The sequence below is a fragment of the Eretmochelys imbricata genome, chromosome 6 (assembly GCF_965152235.1).
Source record: "Eretmochelys imbricata isolate rEreImb1 chromosome 6, rEreImb1.hap1, whole genome shotgun sequence".
Lineage (NCBI taxonomy): Eukaryota > Metazoa > Chordata > Testudines > Cheloniidae > Eretmochelys > Eretmochelys imbricata.
In genome coordinates, this window is record NC_135577.1 from 109,431,977 (window position 1) to 109,454,699 (window position 22,723).

General features: G+C 43.2%; 1 protein-coding gene across 3 annotated transcripts in view; it reads left to right on the top strand.

Annotated features, from left to right (window-relative positions):
- Nucleotides 1-19,852, top strand: part of EVL (Enah/Vasp-like) — a 208,719-nt gene extending 188,867 nt beyond the window's left edge. For 2 of the 3 annotated variants that reach the window (XM_077820483.1, XM_077820482.1), the window contains exons 8-14: nucleotides 6,814-6,874; nucleotides 9,566-9,629; nucleotides 11,793-11,859; nucleotides 11,968-12,027; nucleotides 14,564-14,630; nucleotides 15,091-15,148; nucleotides 19,248-19,852. In XM_077820483.1, coding sequence (XP_077676609.1) covers nucleotides 6,814-6,874; nucleotides 9,566-9,629; nucleotides 11,793-11,859; nucleotides 11,968-12,027; nucleotides 14,564-14,630; nucleotides 15,091-15,148; nucleotides 19,248-19,285 — 415 coding nt within the window. In that variant the 3' untranslated portion in view covers nucleotides 19,286-19,852. The remainder of the gene's footprint in view (nucleotides 1-6,813; nucleotides 6,875-9,565; nucleotides 9,630-11,792; nucleotides 11,860-11,967; nucleotides 12,028-14,563; nucleotides 14,631-15,090; nucleotides 15,149-19,247) is intronic. The other variant, XM_077820484.1, reaches the window with a different exon arrangement.
- Nucleotides 19,853-22,723: the final 2,871 nt, after the last annotated feature.

A 22,723-nucleotide genomic window follows, 5' to 3' on the forward strand; every position in this document is an offset into this window, starting at 1 on the left:
AGAAACATTAACTCTTTGTTAGTCAGAGGAACTGATAAAATCATTTACAGAAGACGAAGATGATGACGACGAACAGGAAGAGCCAGCAAGTTGGAATCTTCATAAATTTGCTGAAGTGTTTCAAGCAGCAAAACACTTGAATGATTTAATTTCTGAATATGATCCGTCTATGGAACGAAGCCTCAAAATCACACGTAGTATTACGGAGTATTTGAACCATATCAAGAAATGTTTGAGCAGCTCAAGACACAACAGCAACAGTTGCCGATCACCATGTTTTTCAAGGAAAAACAACCAGCAGCAGATGAGCCTACGCAATCAACTTCTTGAGCTGTACCAGAGCCAACCACTTCGTCTACGACAAGCTCTCCGTCACCCAAGCTCTTCGTCACCTCCGTCTCCTGGATCGACATCAAGCCCTGACGACCCCCTGTAATTACCCACCTGTACTTACCCCCAGTAATTAAAAATACAATACTGTAAAATTATATTTTGCATATGTACTCTTTATTATATACTGTACATTACTGTATACATTATACACTTATACATATTACTGTACAGGGTTGTATACATAAAATCATGTACAGTATACTGTACTTTATTGGCGATTTAAGGAATTTTCAAGGGTAATTTTGACTATATGCTATTTTCGCCTTACGTGTTGACTTTAGAACCTAACCCCCGCATAAGATGCGACTCCACTTACTGCCTGTTGCATAGAGAACATAGACAAGACTGAGTGGAAATAGATGCCCAGTTCTGAGTGTGCAGGCCGGTTTAACCAGCAAAGCACCTATCACTCAGAAGTCTGTCAAGACATAAGCAAATTCTGCCCTCAGTTACTTCTCTACAATCCTATGGAAGTCAGAGGGTTAGTTTGGGGTAACTGCCAGGAGAATATTCTCTATGGGCCTCACCTGCAGTCAGATCCACATGGGTGCAAGGGTCCCCCTGCATAGATCCAGTTACAGGACTAGAGCGTACATTTTTAATTTTAACTGTTTATTCTTTTCCCCCTCCCTTTTCCCTTCCCTTAGAAATCTCTCCCACCATAGGTAGCCACCTATCTTAAAACCTGTACAATCAATAATTCCCTCACAACATTCCATCCTTTACAGATTAATAAAATTCTCTCTACTACTTTACACTTTTGACGTATCCGTTGGCCGTTATTAATAACATAACACCTGGCATTGACCATTATTTTTACTGATTATATGTGCCAATGAAATGTTACTGGTCCTAAATATGTTTGGGTACGTCCACACAAGTGTTTCTATTCCTTGGCAGGACATGAGATATCACACCTTAAAAATCACATCATTCTGATTCCCTTCTTGGCTTTTTCTTCCCAACCTTCCATTGTAATGTTCATTTTATCAGCCTGTAGCTCACAAGTCACTAATGTCAGAGATGCTTTTGAGTTTATCTTAAAGGATTTTTTATTGTTATACAAAGTGTAAACAGGGAAAGAGTAAAAATGCAGGAAGAGGAGGAGAGGAATAAATAGGAACGGGTCCACTGTTACAAAGCATACAGATTTAAAATGGCTAAATAATGTTCTCTGCCCCAGAACTTTTCTTATTCAAATGGCCTTGTCCAGACAGCTCTCCAGCCCCTATTGGTTTCAACCAGAGTTCTATACACACAAGACAGGTAGTTGTAAAGCACCATGTAAATGTACAGTCCTGAAAAACTGGTTATGAACAATATAAAATGCCAAATATACAATTATCTCTGGTTCATTTGAATTAGAATAGTTATTCACTGGATTCAGTGGGTCAGATTCTGATCTCACTTTGTGCTGGTGTAAATAAAGAATGAAGAGTAAAACTGTTATATTAAAGTTGTAATCAGGCCAGTGACTAGCGCTGTATAAATAATCAGAACAGATGGACAGACAGACTCCAGATGTTAAGGAAAGTCTCCATCTCTTATGCTTGGAAGTAGTAAGCCCCACAAAATGTGCATCTTTAATGTGTGGCTGTAATCTAAGAAAGTGGCTAATTAAGTGTGGCGTCTATTTTCGCCAACAGATGTGGACCTTTTGGTGTATGCAGAGTCATATATGCTCACTCCAGTGACAAAAATAAGCTTTCCCCACATTTTACTCCTGTTAGCACTGCACAGCCAACATAGCTGAGACTGAGTGAGCCACAGGTTCTGTTCCCCCGTGGGAGTCTTCAGAAGAATTGTTTACCAAATTCCACCTGTGCAAACCCATTGAAGGCAATAAGACTGCACAGGTGTCCACTGAGAATGTCATCTGAACAAAGTGCAGTTACACGGGTGTTAGTGAGGACTTCCTGTGACCTGCAGAACTTTGTTACTGGTGATGATGTACGAGGTGCAAGGAGAACTTGACTCTTATGGTGTCGCAGGTTGTGTTTACAGGGCTGGCAGTCAGAAAAAAAATCTTTTTCCTTTTTCAACTGAACTCACACGATACAAAAGTCATTGAGAGACCAACAGAATCCCCATTTTTCAGCATAGGTCTGCACATTTAAGGATGGAATTTATCCAGAGTAGGCACAGTGACTGAGAAGCTGCGTTTCAGGTGATATAAAGCATTGCTTGCAAGACTTAGTGATTCCCATGATAGCAGCTGCTATAATCATTTCAGAACTGAAGTGGAAACAAAGCAGAATGAAGTGCTGTCTCACAAACCACTATCATTTCTAGGCCCGTCAATTTTGCTGCAAGATACCAGAACTTAACTCTAACACTAGCCCCTCACCCCAGCAGTGCTTTTCTTGGCGTTGGTCCACAGAAGGATTGAGAAGTTCCAAGACCTCTGACCACTGGAATTGTCATTCCCCCAGGTGCTGACTTTTGTTTTTGCCAGTGGATGCTGCTCTCTGCCGCTTTCCGCCCACCCCCCATCCCCATGTGAGCGGCAAGCAAGGGTGAGGCCTCAGGGGGAAGAGGCCAAGTGGGTGCGGGGCCTCGAAGCAGGGGGCAGGGCCCACAAAAGATTAACCTGTCCCTATGGGTGCTGAGCACCCCCTGTTTTATTTTAGCGGGTGCTTGAGCTCTGGATCCCCTATGGAATCAGCACCTATGGTGACTCCCTGGAGATATCAAATACAGTAAAGTTATTAATGCTATTAAAATGATATAAACGATATTGAACCTGTCCCCCACCTCCGGTACACATACACACCAGTCACACAGCATGGTAGATCTTAGTTTCATGCTTTTTCAGAATTTAAACACAGACCACCTCTGTTTTTGAAATCTGTGAGGCTTTTCCAGGAAGAAGGAAAATCCCTTCACAGATTTTTCCTATTCAGTTGGTAAGGGGTTTGGAATTTGGTTTTGAGAGTTGTGTGGGGTTTTATTTTCCTTCTGTGGGGTGGATGTTGCTGGCCTCAGAGTCACAAACGAAATAAAAATGCTGCCAGGTTAGTGGAAGAAAAATCTAATGAAGTGGCTTCTGCACGTGGAGGAGTATTTGATGGATTACAGTCATCACAGCCAAGGTCCATGTGATATGTGGAACTGCATTGCACCTAATAATCTAAAATAGGAAATCAGACATCCCTGAATCTTTCTGGCTGAGAGCCCTACCCCCCAGATTAGGTAGATTTTCCTACAGCTGCCAGGTAGCATTCACACAATACAACTCTCCCATACTGCTCACACAGTCCATCAAAGAGACAAGGTGGGTGAGGTAAAATCTTTTATTGACCCTGATTCTGTTGGTGAAAGAGACAAGTTTTCAAGCTTACTGAGAGCTTTTCTTTGGGTCTGGGAAAGGTGCTCTGTGGGTATGTCTACACTGCAATTAAACACCCGCAGCTGGCCCATGTCACCGGACTCAGGATCACACAACTATAAAACTGCAGTGTGGATGTCTGGGCTCAGGCTGGAGTCCAGGCTCTGGGATTCTGCCTGATTCCAAGTGTCTACACAGCAATTTTGTAGCCTATCCCCAAAGCCTGAGCCCAAGTCAGCTGACATGAGCCAGCTGTTGTTGTTTAATTGTGTTGTAGAGATACCCAGAGTGTCAGAGCTAAACAGGGTGGAATAGATTATTTAGCATAAGTAGTTAACACATATTGTAAGAGACCATTCAGTGTGAAGTGGACAGTTAACACCTCTGCAGTCATAGGACAAAAAGTGGGAGTTAGTGGGTTATGGATTATTGTGATAAACCATAAATCCAGTGTCTTTATTAAATCCAAGAAGTTTTAGTGTCTAGCAAAGTGATTTTCAGGTTTCCTCTGAGGATGAGGACTGAGAGATCAGATGTGGAGTGATCACTTTGTGAAAAGTGTTCACACACAGGTAGTAAGGCGTTTTTGACTTTTATAATTTTTTCTGTGAAAGTGAATAACTCTCCTTGTCGTTCTTATATTGTGGGACCAACATGGCTACAAGAACACTGCAAACAGTCCATCAAATTGAGTTGCACTTGAACACATCTTGGGCTCGCTACTGCTGGCCACATAACAAAGCAGCTATGAAGTCTGTGCCCAAGTGAAAAGGGTGAACATTTGTAAATGGAGGTGAGGGGGTAAAGAATGAGGGAAAAGGAGGATCCCAGATGCACCTAGATTGTTAGTTCATAGTGTGTGATTTATGCTCTGAAGATGCAGTGGGCCTGAGTTTGCTTTCAGTTACGCTAGTGCAAATCAGGAGTAACTCCATTCACAACAGTAGAGTTAAACTGATATAAAAAACTGTGTGAGCAGTAGAGTGAGTGGTTTTGTTAGGATTAATTAGATGATGTTTGCACAGTACTTTGAAAATGTAAAGCACAATTTAAGTGCGAGGAATTATGCTGATGAAAAAATGACAACTTCCCTTCCCCCGACCTTGGCGCCAAGCTTTGCAGAGGATAGAAATGTGGTATGTTTTCTCTAGTACTTTTAGACATTAAGCAGAGCTTGAGAATCAAATGTGCATGCTCCCACTCCTCAGGAATCACATGATCATTGTGGCTAATGTACTAAAAAGAAAAAGAAAGTAGAAACTGAACAATACTTGTTTTCTTTTGAGCTACGTTGTGGTTTGTAAGCCTCTCTAGAGAGAGAGCAGGTGAACTCCTAAACAGCATGAACTCCCAGAGACACTGGCTAGTTCAGCCAGAATTCCTCTTGTGCTGACTCTACTAGCCAGGGTAGGAGGAAGGGCTTCCTCGCTTCCAGCCCCTTGGCAGTGTCCACCTATGTAAGTGCTAGTCTGTCCTGAGTGCAAGAGCAGGAGATGGGCCACAGGCCTTCCAGAACCTCCTTCTCCCACTTTCCTGGCCCTCTTATATTTAGATTGCGCCATGCCTCTCATAGGAACTAAGATAGACTGAAGTGACCTATTAGGCCACTGTCCCATCCCTCTGCCAGGACAGGATTGTTCCTATATAAATAGGCTTGGCAGAATTCAATTTTGTTTTTATTTATAAGTTCAACAGATAATATCAGTGTTTGCTTTTAAGCATTGTTTTATATTTTTATTGATTTCAGTTTTTGCAGTTGTGCAAAATAATGCAGGGGGGGCGGAGATCAGACGACAATTATTTAGTGACAGCAGATGTTGAGATTCAAAAAGTTTAAGCTTTATAACTGTTAAATCACAAGTTGTCAACATCACATATCAAAATATACAAAGTAAATAGCCTTAAATTAATCTCTAATAACTTCCCAAGCTGCATTTTTTTCTTACTTTGCCTATCTGTCCATTTAGATTATTCTGCGTGGACATATGTTTTCAGCTGTTTATGTGTACACTGAAATTGATGTTTACCCACATTTACTGATAAAAATTAAATCCTTTCAAGCCTTCTTATAGATCACAGCTGTTTGTAACCTGTTTATCTGTTGAGCCACGTAGAGAGTGATGCTTTACCCTGTGTCAGGCTGACAAAGCAATACAGAATCTTGGTCTCAGCTCAAGTATTTTTCATTCAGCTTTCTCTAAAGCCCCTGAATGCTACAGGTACCATGAACCTGAGGGCTTAGCAGTTCTACAGCCTTTGGATTGGCTTTTGGGCATTCAGAATCTCCCAGGATCCACCAGAGGCACAGGGCTATCCATGTGAAAGCCCAGGCCTGACTACTGGCTCTGGCTCTGGCTCCCTCCTGGCTTCCAGGCAGCCAGAGCTTTCCCTCACCTCCTGCTACCCTGGAGCCCACACTCAAAGGAGATTGTGGCACATTGGAAATGTAAATGTGTCCCCAGGCTGCACTATCTGCTCTGTGGATGCCCTTTGAGGCTGGTGGGGCGTGTGTGTGTGTGTGGGGGGGGGTTAATGTGCATTTCCGCCAGCCCCACATCTCCATGCCCATGTGCAGATCCTTGGGCCTACAGATTGTGCTCTCTGGGTCGGGTGGAGGAGGCAGAACGACTGAGTTTGGTACATGGAGAGTCCATTCTGCATGTGGATTTAGGGGGAAAATAATCTGGCCCAGTATTAGAACATCCACCTGAGTAGTCTATGTGCTTTAAAAATGTCTATGTGCCAGTTCTTTTTATTGTAGGAGCAGCCCTATACCTTGCAAGAAATTGCCTCTTAGTTGCTCAATGCCATATACATTTCCCTTACCCCTGTTCCTTTATACTGTACAACCCTGTACTTCTAAATGGAACCTTGACTCAAAATATTGATCCCCTGCCTGAAGATCCTGCTTCACAGAGGCCTAGTTTGGATTCTTAACCATTGCAGCCTCTTCTGCTAAAGAAATTCCACAGCAGTAAAGCTAATCCTCAGCAAGGCACAAATCAGTCTTTTCAAATGACGATTGAAGCCTTGTGCAGGAAATGCATTTCTAAAGGGTTGACTTTGTCCTACTTTTTTACCCCTGTGCAAAGGAGGAAAGCAGCGTCACAGTCAGACAAGCCAGCTGACAAAAAGGAAGAGGAAAGCCAAAACGTAAGTGAAGCGTTCACTAGTATTGTGTGTCTGTGAAGAAAAAGCGTCTCCCAAACTAGCTGATATGTTGCGATTGCTTGAAGGCTGGAAGCACAATACTTGCCCACTGCACACACAATGAAATGACTAGCAAATGTTCACACAAGCTAAATTCAACTGCTCCAGTGTACTTAGAAACAAGAATCCCTTCTTGTTTGTTCACAGACCAGATATTGTCTAAACCACATCAGTGGTTGCCTCTTCACACTATGCTCACAGTGGTGTTTTTAAGGTTGAAGAGGCTCCCCCTCATTTATCCCTCGGGAATATTTGTGCCACCCAAAAGGAAAAGCCCCTGGTATGGTAAATCCTATTAGTATCTCATTTCAAATCAGTTCCACATATTTTAGTTCAAGTTTGTTGCATCCCTGGGCAGCAGACGTCAGCTGAACTGACCCGTGTCATCCATTAAACATGATGGCTTTGGAAAGTAGATTACTTAACCCCTCTGTAAAGCAAAAATCATCTCGCTGCAGATGACAGATTACATTTAAAGCAGATTTCCAATGGGGAGGGGGACAATACTTTAGCCACTGAGCTGTTCAAAAGCTGTAACATATCTTTGTAAATGCATTCTATACCATCAAGTGTCCACTTGTGTCAGTTTGGTAGATCAAACAGTATGAAATTTGGGCTCATGGAGGGGATAGTAGTTTCAGTGCATTTCTGTTTGAACCGTTCTGTCCGTGTGCTGCTGGATGTTTCAGTTGTCCTCTAAAAGATTAAGTGAGGGCTTTGGTTTTGATTGAATTTTAAAGTGAACTTGGTGCTTGTGAAAGGAGCCACATTATCAGCCAGGAGGCTGAAGTCCTTTGTTTATCCACAGAACAGTTACAGCCCAGGAGAGCTTCCCCACCAATCACCATACCTAGGGTATGTCTGCACTTCAATCAGAGGTGACTTCAGCATGTGTAGAAATACCTGAGCTAGCTTTGATCTAGGTAGCTCAAATGACAATAGCAGCAAAGCCGTGGCAGCGTGGACTAGCAGTCTGAGTACATACCCAAGCTGCTGTGGGTTCGCTGCCATTGTCATTTCAGTTAGCTAAATCAAAGCTAGCTGGGATTTCTACATATGCTGCAGTCACCTCTCTGATTGCAGTGTAGGCATCCCATAGAGGCAGCATGTCTAGGAGGACAGGAGTAGTGCAGTCACCACTCCCATGCAGTCCTTTGCCTTTCTGCTGAGACTTCCATCAGCGCTGTTGCTATTGGCTTATGGCCTTGTAGTGCCTTTAAGGCAGAGCCCCATGCTGTGGAGGCTCACTGCCAATGCAGGAAAGTCCGGAGGCATCATGCCTCAGGCACACTGACACTGCAGCTTCAGAGAGCACCAGCCTCAAAGACAAAACACCACCTGCTCCCCTCTCCTCTTTGGGGCATGGCCCCAGGGCTTCCCACGATATTTGGAGAGGCTTGCTGCAATCACGATGCTGAGGGTGCTTGCACTCCGTGAGAATGAAGGCTTATTTTGCGTGACCCCTAGCTAGGTGAGCAGGGCTGAGGCTGCCTCTATGGCCATCCACTCTGCTCACAGCTTTTCCTGAAGCCTGGGTTTGAACCATATACCTAGAAATGAAAGGTACAATTACCCAGACTCTGCTCTCCCTCCGCTGTTAAATGCTACTGTCTGCTTTGCCATCTGCTTTGCCATTAGCTCATATTCCACTCAGACCTTTAGTTGAGTCACATTGTAATGGGCCTTCCTTAGTATGATGGTTCTGGAATTCCCCCATTGATTGTGCAACAATAACAACTTTGCAATACCTTTATTGTTGCTTTGGTACCTTCTATCAAGCCTAATGCAAAGCCAGCAGCCATTCAAACTAACTGACTGCTTTTTCATTTTAGCTGACATGTTTAGTCCTTTGTTATAGGAAGCTCTTAAATAATAATTACAGATCAAATACATTAGTCTGGATTCTGCTCTGTTGTAAAGATTCTCGATTCTGCTCTTTTACCCTTATGTAAACCCCAGTGACTTCAGCCCAATTTCTATGAAGAAATATTGAATGTCCTATTTAGGATAGCTAAATAAACTGAAACTGCTACTACCATCGTTAGTGGAGAGATTGGTCTAAATCCTGTTGTCACTTACTCCTATGCAATCCAGCTGAAATTATACGCGGGTAACAGACCAGTATCTGGTCCTGTATCTCTCCAGCAATACAGACAGTTTCTGAACTTGGGGATTAGTTAGCTCAAAGAATGGGCAACGGCAGCCAACACCTTTCAGTCATGAGCATGAGACCAGCCGTGGTTAGTAGGTAGTAATGGAACGGTAACATTTATTGCCCACAGAAGGACAAGCAATGTTACTGTTTGCCCTCTGTTCAGTGACCTGAGTTGGTAGGTTTCAGCTGAGTTCGTAGTAGAAAACAAAAAAGAAAAAGAAAACACGACCCATCCGAATGTTTCCCCTTGCTGGTCTTAGTGGAGCGACCAGAGTTTAAATGGACCTGGGAGTGACCTACCATCTCACCTTCGAGGTGGTCCCCTCACGTCAGGGTTGAGGCACATGAGCAAGAAGCTTGCACTGACGCCGCCTGTTCTGTGGATGAGCAGAGAGCACAGTCCATCATGTCCATCGGTGACTGTTCACTTGAAAAATGTTGAGTCGAAATTTAAGAAACATCTTATTTTTCTTTTTTAGGAAGATGCTAGCACCTCACCTTCACCAGTCACACGAGGCCCTAGCCAGCAGCAGAATTCTTCAGGTATTAAATCTAATTATTAGCACTCTTCATCTTCTCCTTAATCCAGTGAAACATTTTACCATTGGAATCTGGGTTGATTATCTTAGCTCTGAGTAAGGGGGATTTACTAACAGAACATCTACAAATAGTTTTTGTTTTAAAATCTCTTTTGAGCAATAAAGGGTGAATGTGAATTTTCTTCTCAGATCAGCATAAAGATAGAACAATGAATCTAGTTGTTTGGGCCCAGATTCTCACACACACTGAAATCAGTGAGAGTTAGGTCCCTAAATACCTTTGGGGATATGGACCTTGGTTTCTAAGGGTCAGATCTCCCGTTGGCTTGTATCTGCATACGCTTCCATTACGAGAGTTAAGGGGAGCTGTACTGATTTATACCATCTGAGGATCTGGCCCTTAATGCAATTGCTATTCACGATGGGCCTGATCCCACAAGGTGCCGTGCCAAACGAAGGACGTTTGAGAGGCTCAGCACCAAACAGAACTGGGCTCTTAACATAATGTGGTTTTCAGTGATGAAGTTGAGAACAAAAGATTAAACCACAGATCATCTACAGGTCATACAGACGCAACCTGGTGACGATCCTGGGACTTGCAAGCCTTACAAGGACACCCTTCCAATAAAATGAGCACTGAGGGCTTATCTACATTTAAAACATAGCAGCGGCAGCTCCGCTGTTGTTGCACTTCAATGACCAGGCTTCCTAAGCCGACAGAAGGACTTCTCCCGCCCACATGGTAACTCTAGCTCCCTGGGAGGCAATAGCTAGGTTGACAGGAGAATTCTCCCATTGACATAGTGCTGTCTACGGGCTGGGGAGTTAGATCGGTTTAACTGCGTTGCTCAGTGATGTGAATTTTTCACACGCACCCTGGGCAACATAGTTATAGTGATCTCATTTCCTAGTGTAGACCAGGCCTTAGTCAGTCCTTTGGGACCGTCAGATCAGCATCACTTTTGAACGCAGAAGGTATTGTTTGCTTGCTTGTTTTTGTGAAGATGAGGAAGATCAGATTGAAAGGGTGCATATGGATGAGCTGTAGGATTTTAGGGCTTTCTAAGCTGTTGAACTGAGTAATTCTCTTAAGAATCATAGTTGGGGGGCTCATGTGTGCCTACAAATCCTTACACACACAAGTTGTATCTCATTGACTTCAGTGGGGCTATTCACTTACATATGGTCTACTTCAATCAGAAAGATTGGGCTCATAGTAAGGAACTTCAGGAAAGGTTATATACTTCTAGATATGCCAAGGCAAGAAAAATCAGGTATTTTTGGCTGAGTGTTTTGTAAAAATATACAGTGGGTTTGGCATTTTGTAACCTGGACCATATGAAATCCTCCATGGTGATTTGCATAGCTGTAATGCTGCCATCCTTCTGAGATATCCAGACACTTTACAGTTCTGTTGTCCCATTGACATTTGAACTAAATATTATAAAATGTAAATAGCCTTTTTATTCGTGATATTAGACACATGCATGAGAATCCACTTAACTGGGTTTATCAGAGGGATTCTCCACCTTTTTCTGTTCTGTAGACCACTTTGTAAGCATGAGAGCCTCTTGTAGACCCAGCTCCCCAGAACCCTACTGCTTTATTCTCAAAATGCTTCATACTGCAGGCCACCAGGGGTGATCCGGAGTCCAGAGACCACTAGTGGCCCATGGTCCCCAGCTGGAGAGCTGCATGTCTGTCATTTTGATGAAAAAGTTGTTGCAATTAGGAGAAGAGGCCCTTTAAATGTAGAAAAGTCTAGAAAAACAAAATGAAAATATTGTAATTGAATTAAAATTATACTCATAGTATTTATTCCTTATTTCTTCTTTTACTATTTGAGTGATTTTTGTATTAAAAAAGCAAAACTCAGAATTCCATATCTTTTAGTATGAGGTTAAACATCACTTAACTGCTTGGCACTAGCTAAAGGGGATCAAGTGTCATTGCCCCTCCTCTGCATAGATTTTTACTAATACTGTCCCAATTAAAAGCAGCAGTCATTATTATTCATTATTGCTAGCCTATCTGCTCCCTTGGATACATCTCTGTAAAGCCTCCATCCCATCTGAATGAATAAATATATAAGAAAAACAGTTTCATGTTTTTACTGGGCAAGGGAAAAAACCAGAACAAACAGTAATTCTTCATTATTACTTTACAGACCCTGGGAAGAAGCCATGGGAAAGAAGCAATTCTGTTGAAAAGCCTGTATCTTCATTACTCTCTAGGTGAGCTGCACGGGTTAGTCTCTAGAATAGTAGCACAGTCTGGACTGTAAGCATGCTATCTACATAACGTGTGCTCAATTCGTGTCTTATTTCATTCCATTGCCATAGAAATCCATCAGTGAAGAGTCTTGAAGCTAAGAGCCCCATACAATCCCAACTACCTTCTAGGTACTGAAAAATGATCTGGCTTCTTAACTGTCTCAGCTTGTCCTTTGGGAAATCATGTCATCGTTGGTACAGCAACTAACATTCATTTGTCCTTGTCATGACTGTCCTCAGCCTGTTGTGATTTGCTCCTGTCTGCTGCTTTACTAACTCTGAGCCAGAGGCTGGTCTCAATTGGGCAGAGTGATTGTGAATTTGCGATATCTGATATCAAAGAAAGTTTGGCTCAGGGAGTGAGTGGTAATGCCATGAACTGCCCTAGGATTTCTGCCCCGGTGCCCTTATTCAAGTAAGCTGTGCTTAAGTATCACAGAAGTCAACGGGACTTAAGCATCTTTCCGGGTGATCCTTCCTAACAGGAAGGGTGTCCTCTGCTTGTTCTCTCATTCATACACTTTGTGGGTGGGATTTTCAAAAGCGCTCCCTGTTGGCCCAGCTCTGCTCCAGCAGCGTCAGTGGGCGTTTGACCACAACCAGAGTGAGACCACCACTGAGTCCCTTCAGAAAACCCTACTCGTAATCTTGCTCATAGCTCACGTGGGCAGCATAAGGATCAGAATTCAGGAAACACAAAGGACTTGGTTGTGCAGCTCTTTGTTGGGCTGAAGGGCCGCTGGAATCAATGCAAGACTTGCCTAAGAACGAACTTGCGCCTAAAGACAATAGCAGAGCCAAGGCTGAAATGTTCTCATTAGGCATAGGCCACTTGATCTTTTTGTAAAACGCTTCATAAAGAGTCACCAATTTCAAAAAAGGGTTCATAACCTCTACTGGCTATTTTAACAAAGCAAGCCTCTCTTGAGGTCAGCCCTTTCAATAATGTCCACTGCGGTGCCCTTGGCGATAAAAAAGAGACAGGACTCGGATGTAGTTACACAAACCTGAAGTCTTTGGGATGCTGGGCCAAGAAACACAGCTTGTGCTGTACAGCCTTACCGCTCAGCCCTCCTAAGGCAGGACTCAGCAATGGGATGGATTGCTGACTACAGTCACTAATACAGTTAGTTTAAGCAAGCATCACTTTTTTGGGTTTACCATGATTTTAGCAGCTGACTGAGTCCTGAGCAGTCAAGACAGTGTTTATTTTTTAGGAAATGCAGGTGTGGAGGAGAGACTTAATTTTCAAATGTTTGAGTCAGCCATTGATCCTGCAAACCTCCATCACTGCTACACTAACTACACAGTGGTGCTGTAGCCATGTTGATCCCAGGCTGTTAGAGTAAGAAGATGAGTAAGGTAATATCTTTTATTGCACCAACTTCTGTTGGTGAGAGAGACAAGCTTTGGAGCGTCACAGAGCTCTTCTTCAGGTCTGGGCACTGAGAACGTTTCTCAGACCTGAGGAATAGCTCTGTGTAGCTCAAAAGCCTGTCTCTTTCACCAGCAGAGGTTGGTCTAATAAAAAATATTACCTCACCCGCCTTGTCACGGTAAATAATTAACAGCCATGAAGACTCTACTTTAAAGTAGCCATAGAACTGTCTAGAACTTAATATTATTGATCAGAACTCTTTGGATGAAGTGTTACATATTAATTCACTCCTCAGCCTCTCCGCTGCATTTTAAGATTAGAAAACAAGCTCTCTTGCTGGATGGTAGTGATCCGCTGCAGTCTGCTGTCCCAGTATAGTGCTGCTTGCTTCACAAGATAGGCTGGCTGCAAAATACTCCTGAATGGCACAAGAGGGAGTAATGGAACTTTTAAAAAAGTTAACCTACTCAAGAGCTGTGTGTTGGGATTTCATCTAGGTTAGGGGTTCTCAACCTTTTTCTTTCTCATCCCCAGCCCCCCTCCGCCCCCACGCTATAAAAACTCCAGGGCCGAATGGCAGGAGGGGGTTGGGGCTCTGGACTTCAGCCACTGGCTGGGGGATGGGGAGGCTGGGGCTTCAGCTGCAGGGTGGGGGGACTCCAGGCTTGGGGCTTCCGCCCTGTGCGGGCACCGGGGCTCAGGGCTTTAGACTGAGGGGGAGCGCTGGGGCTCTCGCGGCTTCAGCCCCGTTGCTTCGCTCCCAGGTTCAGCCCCATGATGGGTACTGGGGCTTGGGGCTTTAGCCCTGAGGGAAGTGCCAGGGCTCCGGGGTACCGATGGCTCCACTGCCGGTGACTCCGCTCCTGGCTTCAGCCCCGAAGGGGACACCGAGGCTCAGGGCTTCAGCCCCGCAGCTCCATTCCCGGCTTCTGCCCTGAGGGGGCACTGGGCTTCAGCCCAACCGGGGCTCGGGACACCCAGCTTCACCCCCATGGCTTCACTCCTGGCTTCAGACCCCCCGGGGGCACTGAGGCTTGGGGATTCCTGTGGTTCTGCTCCCAGTTTCAGCCCCACACTTCAGCTGTGGAGCCCCACAGCTCCCTGAAACCAGCTCAAGGCCCCCCCAGGGGGCTGCGGACCCCTGGTTGAGAACTTCTGAGCTAGGTGTTTTGCAGCCAGTGACTATTAACATGCTTCAATCATAATGACAGTAGCAAACACCACACGGCTTAGTAAACATTGCAGAGAATTGATTTGCTCCTTTATCCTTTGTTTCCATTTCTCAAGGATGAAGCCCGTGAGCAGCAGCAATGATGTGGCTATGGATGCCTTAGATTTTGATCGAATGAAACAAGTGAGTGAGTGGGTTTTTTGAGCGTAGGGAATTTGATATGGGTAGCTGTCTTTCCCCTTTATATTTGTCATACATGAAGGGCAACTGGTCAGGCTAAATGAAGATAGAAACATCACTTTTTGCCTTTCTGTTTGCCCAAACTTACAAAGCTCCTATTCTATTATGGAGGAGATCAGAGTGGATCATAGTGGTTCCTTGAAGCTCAGAGGGAAACAGTCCCACTGTTATTGGATCAAAATGTTTGTGCAGCAATGCCATCCCCTCTTCCCTGGTACATCAACAGGTACAGAACTCAACCCCTTTGGTAGTGAGAACGCAGGTCCAGAACACAGAACCACTGGACCTAAAGGAGTAAAGTTATTTAGCTGATAGCAGTAGTGGGTTTTTATCATCTATATGGACCGGCCCATAATGGAGGCCATGGAATTCTGAACGTACATCTTTTGTTTTGTCTCATCAGGAAATATTGGAGGAAGTTGTAAGAGAGTTACACAAAGTGAAAGAAGAGATCATTGATGGTAAGAAATATCAAAATACATTATTTTTCTAAGTTTGATCCTGAGAGATTTCACTCAGATTCAACACATAAGAAAATAAAAGCTGCAGAGAGTTCCTCAGAAAGTAGTTTTACAACTACTTTCCAAGAAGCTCTTTGTTAAATATGTATTAGTTATATGTAAATATGAAATAGCTGTGACAAGTATGGATGTGACTATTGCTCAGACGCTGGAGTGGAACCACAAGAGACAGAAGTATCTACCCAGAAGTATCCACTGAATTTTGATCACTCAGTTGCATTTTTACATGCCTTGTTTGTCTGTGCTCTGTTCTGAAGCTTGAACATAAGGCATTCAGTCTCAATCTTTTCAGCAGTTTTGCGTTGCCTTTTGGGGATGGCTTAGCTTTTTCCCGACATCCTGATTTCATAGTCAACTGTGTATATATATCAAGGCTTCATGTAAGGGATTTTTATGAGCAATACAAAGACTGCACTCTTCCATGCATATCTAACTGAGATGCTCAGCACTGGTTTAAATGCAGACCAGAAAGAAGGAAGTTCTGCCGTCCTTGGCCTTTCAGTTACTCTGCTATGCTATGAATTCTCACCTGTGGTAAATAAAATAGGGTTTTAAATCCTCACATAGAACAAAACTGAGTTTGTCCACATTTGTGTGGCTTTGTTCATTCAGCAAGTTTTGCGCTACCTTAAACAAACTAACTAGATTCCGATACTGGCTGCTGTTCTAGGTGATAGGTGTTTTCTCAGCTAGTACTGTTCCAAGACCAAAGGATATTGTTTACACAGCAATAAAAACACTCCATTACAGAATTGCTGGGGTCATTGAACTTGTTGCTAAGGCAACTGAAAAGAAGCAAGAAGAAATCTTGTTTTAGTATTTACAACTCCATCCCCTAATTTGCTGTATGAGAATTATTAATTATCGGTGGTACCATATCAGAGCATTGATGTGTCAGGGTGATGGTTCTGAGAAATCCCCACAATGCATCTAGCAAAGTGTGTAATAGCATAACACGGGGGCCAAAATCCCCTTCCCAACAGCTGCAGTGATCATAAACTAAATCTCAGAAGATTTGTTTCTCATAAGCTTGTTTTTTAACAATATTCTAGCAAAATACAGTTTTCTAGAATTATTTTGAAACTACATAAAAAGAATACTAATTTCTATAGACTGCGACTGTCAGTAGGAAGTTGTAAGGCTTTTCCATGCACATCAGACGCTAGCATAGAATGACAGGTTTCAGAGTAACAGCCGTGTTAGTCTGTATTCGCAAAAAGAAAAGAAGTACTTGTGGCACCTTAGAGACTAACCAATTTATTTGAGCATAAGCTTTCGTGAGCTACAGCTCACTTCATCGGATGCATACTGTGGAAAATACAGAAGATGTTTGTTTTTATACACACAAATCATGAAAAAATGGGTGTTTATCACTACAAAAGGTTTTCTCTCCCCCCACCCCACTCTCCTGCTGGTAATAGCTTATGTAAAGTGATCACTCTCCTTACAATGTGTATGATAATCAAGGTGGGCCATTTCCAGCACAAATCCAGGTTTTCTCCCCCCCCCCCCACCCCCCCAAACAAACCCACTCTCCTGTTGGTAATAGCTTATCTAAAGTGATCACTCTCCTTACAGTGTGTATGATAATCAAGGTGGGCCATTTCCAGCACAAATCCAGGGTTTAACAAGAACGTCTGAGGAAGGGGAGGGGTAGGAAAACCAAGGGGAAATAGGTTACCTTGCATAATGACTTAGCCACTCCCAGTCTCTATTCAAGCCTAAGTTAATTGTATCCAATTTGCAAATGAATTCCAATTCAGCCGTCTCTCGCTGGAGTCTGGTTTTGAAGTTTTTGTGTTGCAACTTTCATGTCTGTAATCGCGTGACCAGAGAGATTGAAGTGTTCTTCGACTGGTTTATGAATGTTATAATTCTTGACATCTGATTTGTGTCCATTTATTCTTTTACGTAGAGACTGTCCAGTTTGACCAATGTACATGGCAGAGGGGCATTGCTGGCACATGATGGCATATATCACATTGGTAGATGCGCAGGTGAACGAGCCTCTGATAGTGTGGCTGATGTGATTAGGCCCTGTGATGGTGTCCCCTGAATAGATATGTGGGCACAGTTGGCAACGGGCTTTGTTGCAAGGATAGGTTCCTGGGTTAGTGGTTCTGTTGTGTGGTATGTGGTTGCTGGTGAGTATTCGCTTCAGGTTGGGGGGCTGTCTGTAGGCAAGGACTGGCCTGTCTCCCAAGATTTGTGAGAGTGTTGGGTCATCCTTCAGGATAGGATGTAGATCCTTAATAATGCGTTGGAGGGGTTTTAGTTGGGGGCTAAAGGTGACGGCTAATGGCGTTCTGTTATCTTCTTTGTTAGGCCTGTCCTGTAGTAGGTGACTTCTGGGAACTCTTCTGGCTCGATCAGTCTGTTTCTTCACTTCCAGAGGTGGGTATTGTAGTTGTAAGAATGCTTGATAGCGATCTTGTAGGTGTTTGTCTCTGTCTGAGGGATTGGAGCAAATGCGGTTGTATTGCAGAGCTTGGCTGTAGACAATGGATCGTGTGGTGTGGTCAGAGTGAAAGCTGGAGGCATGTAGGTAGGAATAGCGGTCAGTAGGTTTCCGGTATAGGGTGGTGTTTATGTGACTATTGTTTATTAGCACTGTAGTGTCCAGGAAGTGGATCTCTTGTGTGAACTGGACCAGGCTGAGGTTGATGGTGGGATGGAAATTGTTGAAATCATGGTGGAATTCCTCAAGGGCTTCTTTTCCATGGGTCCAGATGATGAAGATGTCATCAATATAGCGCAAGTAGAGTAGGGGCGTTAGGGGACGAGAGCTGAGGAAGCGTTGTTCTAAATCAGCCATAAAAATGTTGGCATACTGTGGGGCCATGCGGATACGCATAGCAGTGCCACTGATTTGAAGGTATATATTGTCCCCAAATGTGAAATAGTTATGGGTGAGGACAAAGTCACAAAGTTCAGCCACCAGGTTAGCCATGACATTATCAGGGACAGTGTTCTTGACGGCTTGTAGTCCATCTTTGTGTGGAATGTTGGTGTAGAGGGCTTCTACATCCATAGTGGCCAGGATGGTGTTATCAGGAAGATCACCGATGGATTGTAGTTTCCTCAGGAAGTCAGTGGGTTTGGGGACGGGGGGGAGAAAACCTGGATTTGTGCTGGAAATGGCCCACCTTGATTATCATACACATTGTAAGGAGAGGATCACTTTACATAAGCTATTACCAGCAGGAGAGCGGGGTGGGGGGAGAGAAAACCTTTTGTAGTGATAAACATCCATTTTTTCATGATTTGTGTGTATAAAAACAAACATCTTCTATATTTTCCATAGTATGCATCCGATGAAGTGAGCTGCAGCTCACGAAAGCTTATGCTCAAATAAATTGGTTAGTCTCTAAGGTAGCATAGAATGAACTGTGTGGTCCATTTGTTAGGTAGAGGAAAGAGAGTCAGAATTCTTTGGCTCTGATCCCACCTGGCTGTATGACCTACACTATAATACTTGACCTGTACATATGTACACATAAGGGCAGTGTGAGGCTTAACTTATAAAGCACTAAACAGTATTATAGAAATGTGACCCTTATTTTTGTGTGTGTATTAATACAATGTATTGTTAAAAGGCATTAAAAAATTTGATACTATTTGACTAAGATTTGCCATTTCGGGCAACATAAATGGTGGTGTAAGGCATCCTAATTGTGCTGCCATTGAAATCAGTGGGAGTTTTGTCTTTGATTTAAATGGGAGCAGGAGCAGACACAAGGAGTGCAATTTGGGTGGCACGGGGGCAAATTTTAACATGAGAAACAACCATTAGGCGTGTGTAAGAAGGTACAAAATAGAACAGCCCTTTCAACCCTCCAGCCTTCCACACACACTTTTTTACTGCTTCCTCTTGTTTTTCCCCAGCTGCAATCCAACCCTTCTGCCCCCTTTGCTATGCAAGTTACTCGCATCCTCTTACCAGTGTATAACTTACACTCCTTCTGCCATTGGCTCTGAGTATTTACTGCCTGTCACTGGGAGTAGTTGTCTGAATTAACCTTTCGGTTTGGTTTTCCAGCCATAAGGCAGGAGTTGAGTAGAATCAGTACAACATAATGACTGCACAGCATCTGCGAGGTACTAAGGATGCTAGGAAGATTGGATCATTTCTAAGTGTACCAAGGTCATGCAAGATGGTGAAAGAGGACACCTGCACTGTCTTTGTTCTTAAACCCTTTTTATTAGCAGACTGAGCACACTTTGAAGCTTGCTGCTGCCTTGGATTTGCTTCATTTTAAAAGTCTTAATCTAAAGAAAATATTAAATTTTAAATTTCTGGATTTTTTAGATTTCATCTGACACAGCACATCAGATTTGTCAGCCCTTTTTTGTATTTTGAATTTGCTTATTTAAATGTATTATGTTTCTTTTTAGTAGTAGGTAAGAAAACATGTGAACCATTTGCTTTTAATAGATGACTTCAAAGTCATTTTACTGGTAGTCTGCAATGTAAATGAAGACCCTTTGCCAACAGAAATGTATTGTGGCATCACCAGAAGAAACAGAGACATGTTAGTTGTCAGCTGACAAGGTCTTTGACTCAGTTATCACAATATTAAAACGGTACGTCAGTGCACCACAGTATCTGTGTTCATATTGGTAATAAACTGTTTATTGTCCATATGGCCCTGCTTTTGGTTTTGTTCATTAGTTGCTCTAGCTTTGCACTTTAATTTCACTGTGTTGCTGTGGTGTGTTTTCTTGCTGGTTTTGGAGGCTCTGGTGAGAACACAAGAGCAAGGCTGCCTGCATGTTGTGAAATCTCACGTAACGTTCATTTTTAATAAAACAAGCAGGAGAGGCCCATCCATGTAGCATTAACCAGCATTTCAGAATCTGTCCAAGCAGGCAACTCATTACCTGCTCCCCTTTCCCTGACCACTCCTAGCAGTGCAAAGCCAGCGGTGCAGCAGCAGCTCCAGGAGGGGAACAGCTGGCTGCTAGCCCCATCTTCCTGCAGCAGTTGAGGCACAGAGTCTTACCTCTGCCCTCCGTCCATGTTGACCAGGGCCAGACTGCAAACAGGCTACTAGAATCTGGAAATACCACATCCCTGAGTCTGTCACAGCCCTGCAAACTCATATCGTCATCAGTAACATTTACTGACCAGTACTTGGTCCCAGTGTCCCACTGCTCCACTCAGATCACCACTAACCCCTCCCCTCTCTCACTCATTCACTTCCTGTCTCCCTCCTCCTCCTCCTCCCCCACAAAAACCCCAACCCCATTCCCTGACTTTTAATTTGTAAAGGGTTTTTTGTTTTGTTTTCAAGAAGGCTGCAGCCTACTCAGAGTAAGGGTGGGTGACAGTTAGTAAAGCTGCAACAGCATGGTTGCAGTTATTGATGATCTAAAAATTTCCCGTGGTTGCTCACATGACCCTACTCCAGGCAAAGCCTAGAGGCTGCCTTTAGACAACAATCCAATTGAGATTGGGCATTTCAACCTCTGCATTGTCACACCGCAGTCCTGGAGGCAACCTTGGTACCTGGTACTTGACCTTTATTTTCTGTAGTCCAGCACTGCCTGCCCACTCAGCTCTTACTACTTGTGCAATAAGTATGGGCCATTCTTTCAGCCAAGTATAGGCTTGAGAATTTCTCCTAACTTAGGTCTGTTTAAGATTTACAAGAGCAGAATCCTTGTTCTGTACTCCTGCCCTGGATCATTTTTTAATGCATGAGAGAAATCAAACAGTTTGAGCTCACTTCTTATTAAAACTGTCATTTCCCACCTACAATTGCGACTGAAGCAGTAGCTCCTGCAGTCAGCTTTTTAAAAGCCCAGATTGCTTGAACTGTGCAAACTTCTTATTTCATGAGTGAAGTCTAATCAGCTGAAGAGCATGTAGTATTTTATTTAGGCTTTTGGCCTCTCTTTGAGCAGTGCTAAATTAATAGCAAAACAGAAAAAGCAGCATAGAGGCAAGTAATGAGGTAGCAGCTGATACAACAGAGGAAGGATGGTTTGCTCAATAGTAATCAAAGACGGCCAAGAAATTAGGAGAGGGTCAGGGTGCCTTGTAATGTTAGAAGTTTACTTAATAGAGATCCAGTTTATCAATCTGACACAAGTCTCTCAGGCAGGATTAAGAAATCTGCCATGCTAGTTTATACCATAAACTGAAAGCAGCAAGACCAAGTGAAGCAGGATGGAGGGAGCATTATGTTTAGAAATAGCAGAAGTTTAGACATTTATGTACAGTTTGTTTTTCTGTACAAACAAAATGATTCACAGACACTTTAAAGTAAGATAACATTGTAGAAGAGTGTTTAGTCTTAAGCTAGTCTGTTAACAGTTCAGCACATAGTGCAGTTGTCCTGTAAGATGTTAATTCAAGGTATTAGAAACCCTGTTTCTCAGTTTGCACCTCCAAAAGAATAGAAGCTTATGGCTTTTCCCTGAATACATTAGCCCCAGAAAGGCTATAGCTGATCTCCTCTTGGACTATGGTTCTGTGCTCAGTCATAATGGCACCATTCTTATTCAACAGATGCATATGTACTATATGTATTGAATCATGCTTGCAACCATCACAGGAAGGAGGTTAGCCCTGCAGAGCTAATTACAGAGAAAGTTGAATGAGCAGGGTTTTATTCTGACTCACATGTTCAACAGCATCAGGCCTGATGTCTCAAGGGGAGTGTGCTTGGCAAACTGAAAAGCAATCTCTCCACTACATTGATTAAGTTGATCTGACACAGATGAGAATAGGAAATGAAGTTCCAGCTTCATTTGTACAGTCACTGTCCAGATAACTTCACTGGATGTGACAGACCATACCATGGCAATAAGATTCCAGCTTTTTTTTCCATCTACTCCATTCTGGGTCTGTCCCTGCCTTCCCAATCCCAGATGATGTGGCAGCAATATTGCAGCAGCTGTTGACCCAGCTGTAATCTGTTCAGAAACCAAGATGTAGCTCAGAGATGACTGTACTTGAAGTAGCATGTATAATACAGCCCTAGCCCTCATCCATCCAAAGAAGCAAGAGGTTGAGTTTGCTCTTGAATCCAGGCTGCCTCCTGCTTGCATTGACCTATTCAGGCAAGCCAACCACCTGTTTGAAGTATGTTTCTCCATTCCTCCCAAGCTTAGAAGCATTCTGTACCCCAGGACAGGTCTAAATTGAATCTCACCCACCACACATGCATGATCCTGATGAAAAGGGGGAAAAAATGTTTAATATGGATTTAAAATGTAAAAGTTTCACCAAGGTACAAAGGATGGTGAATCTATGTAGCCTCTGCTATAAACATACATGTGTGATACCTGCCAAAGAGCAATGTTACATAAGCAAAAATCCTTTTAATAAAAGTTACAGTATTCTAAAAGACAGTGCCTGTCGTTTGCTTCAATATTTTATCACCTTTAGTACTACAGAAAAGGTAAGTGCATAGAAATATTACTTCAGATCATTTTTAGCTCTGAAAACTCAAGTTCACAAATTTTGGATTTTTTTTAAACATTATTAATGAAGACACTAAAGCAAAT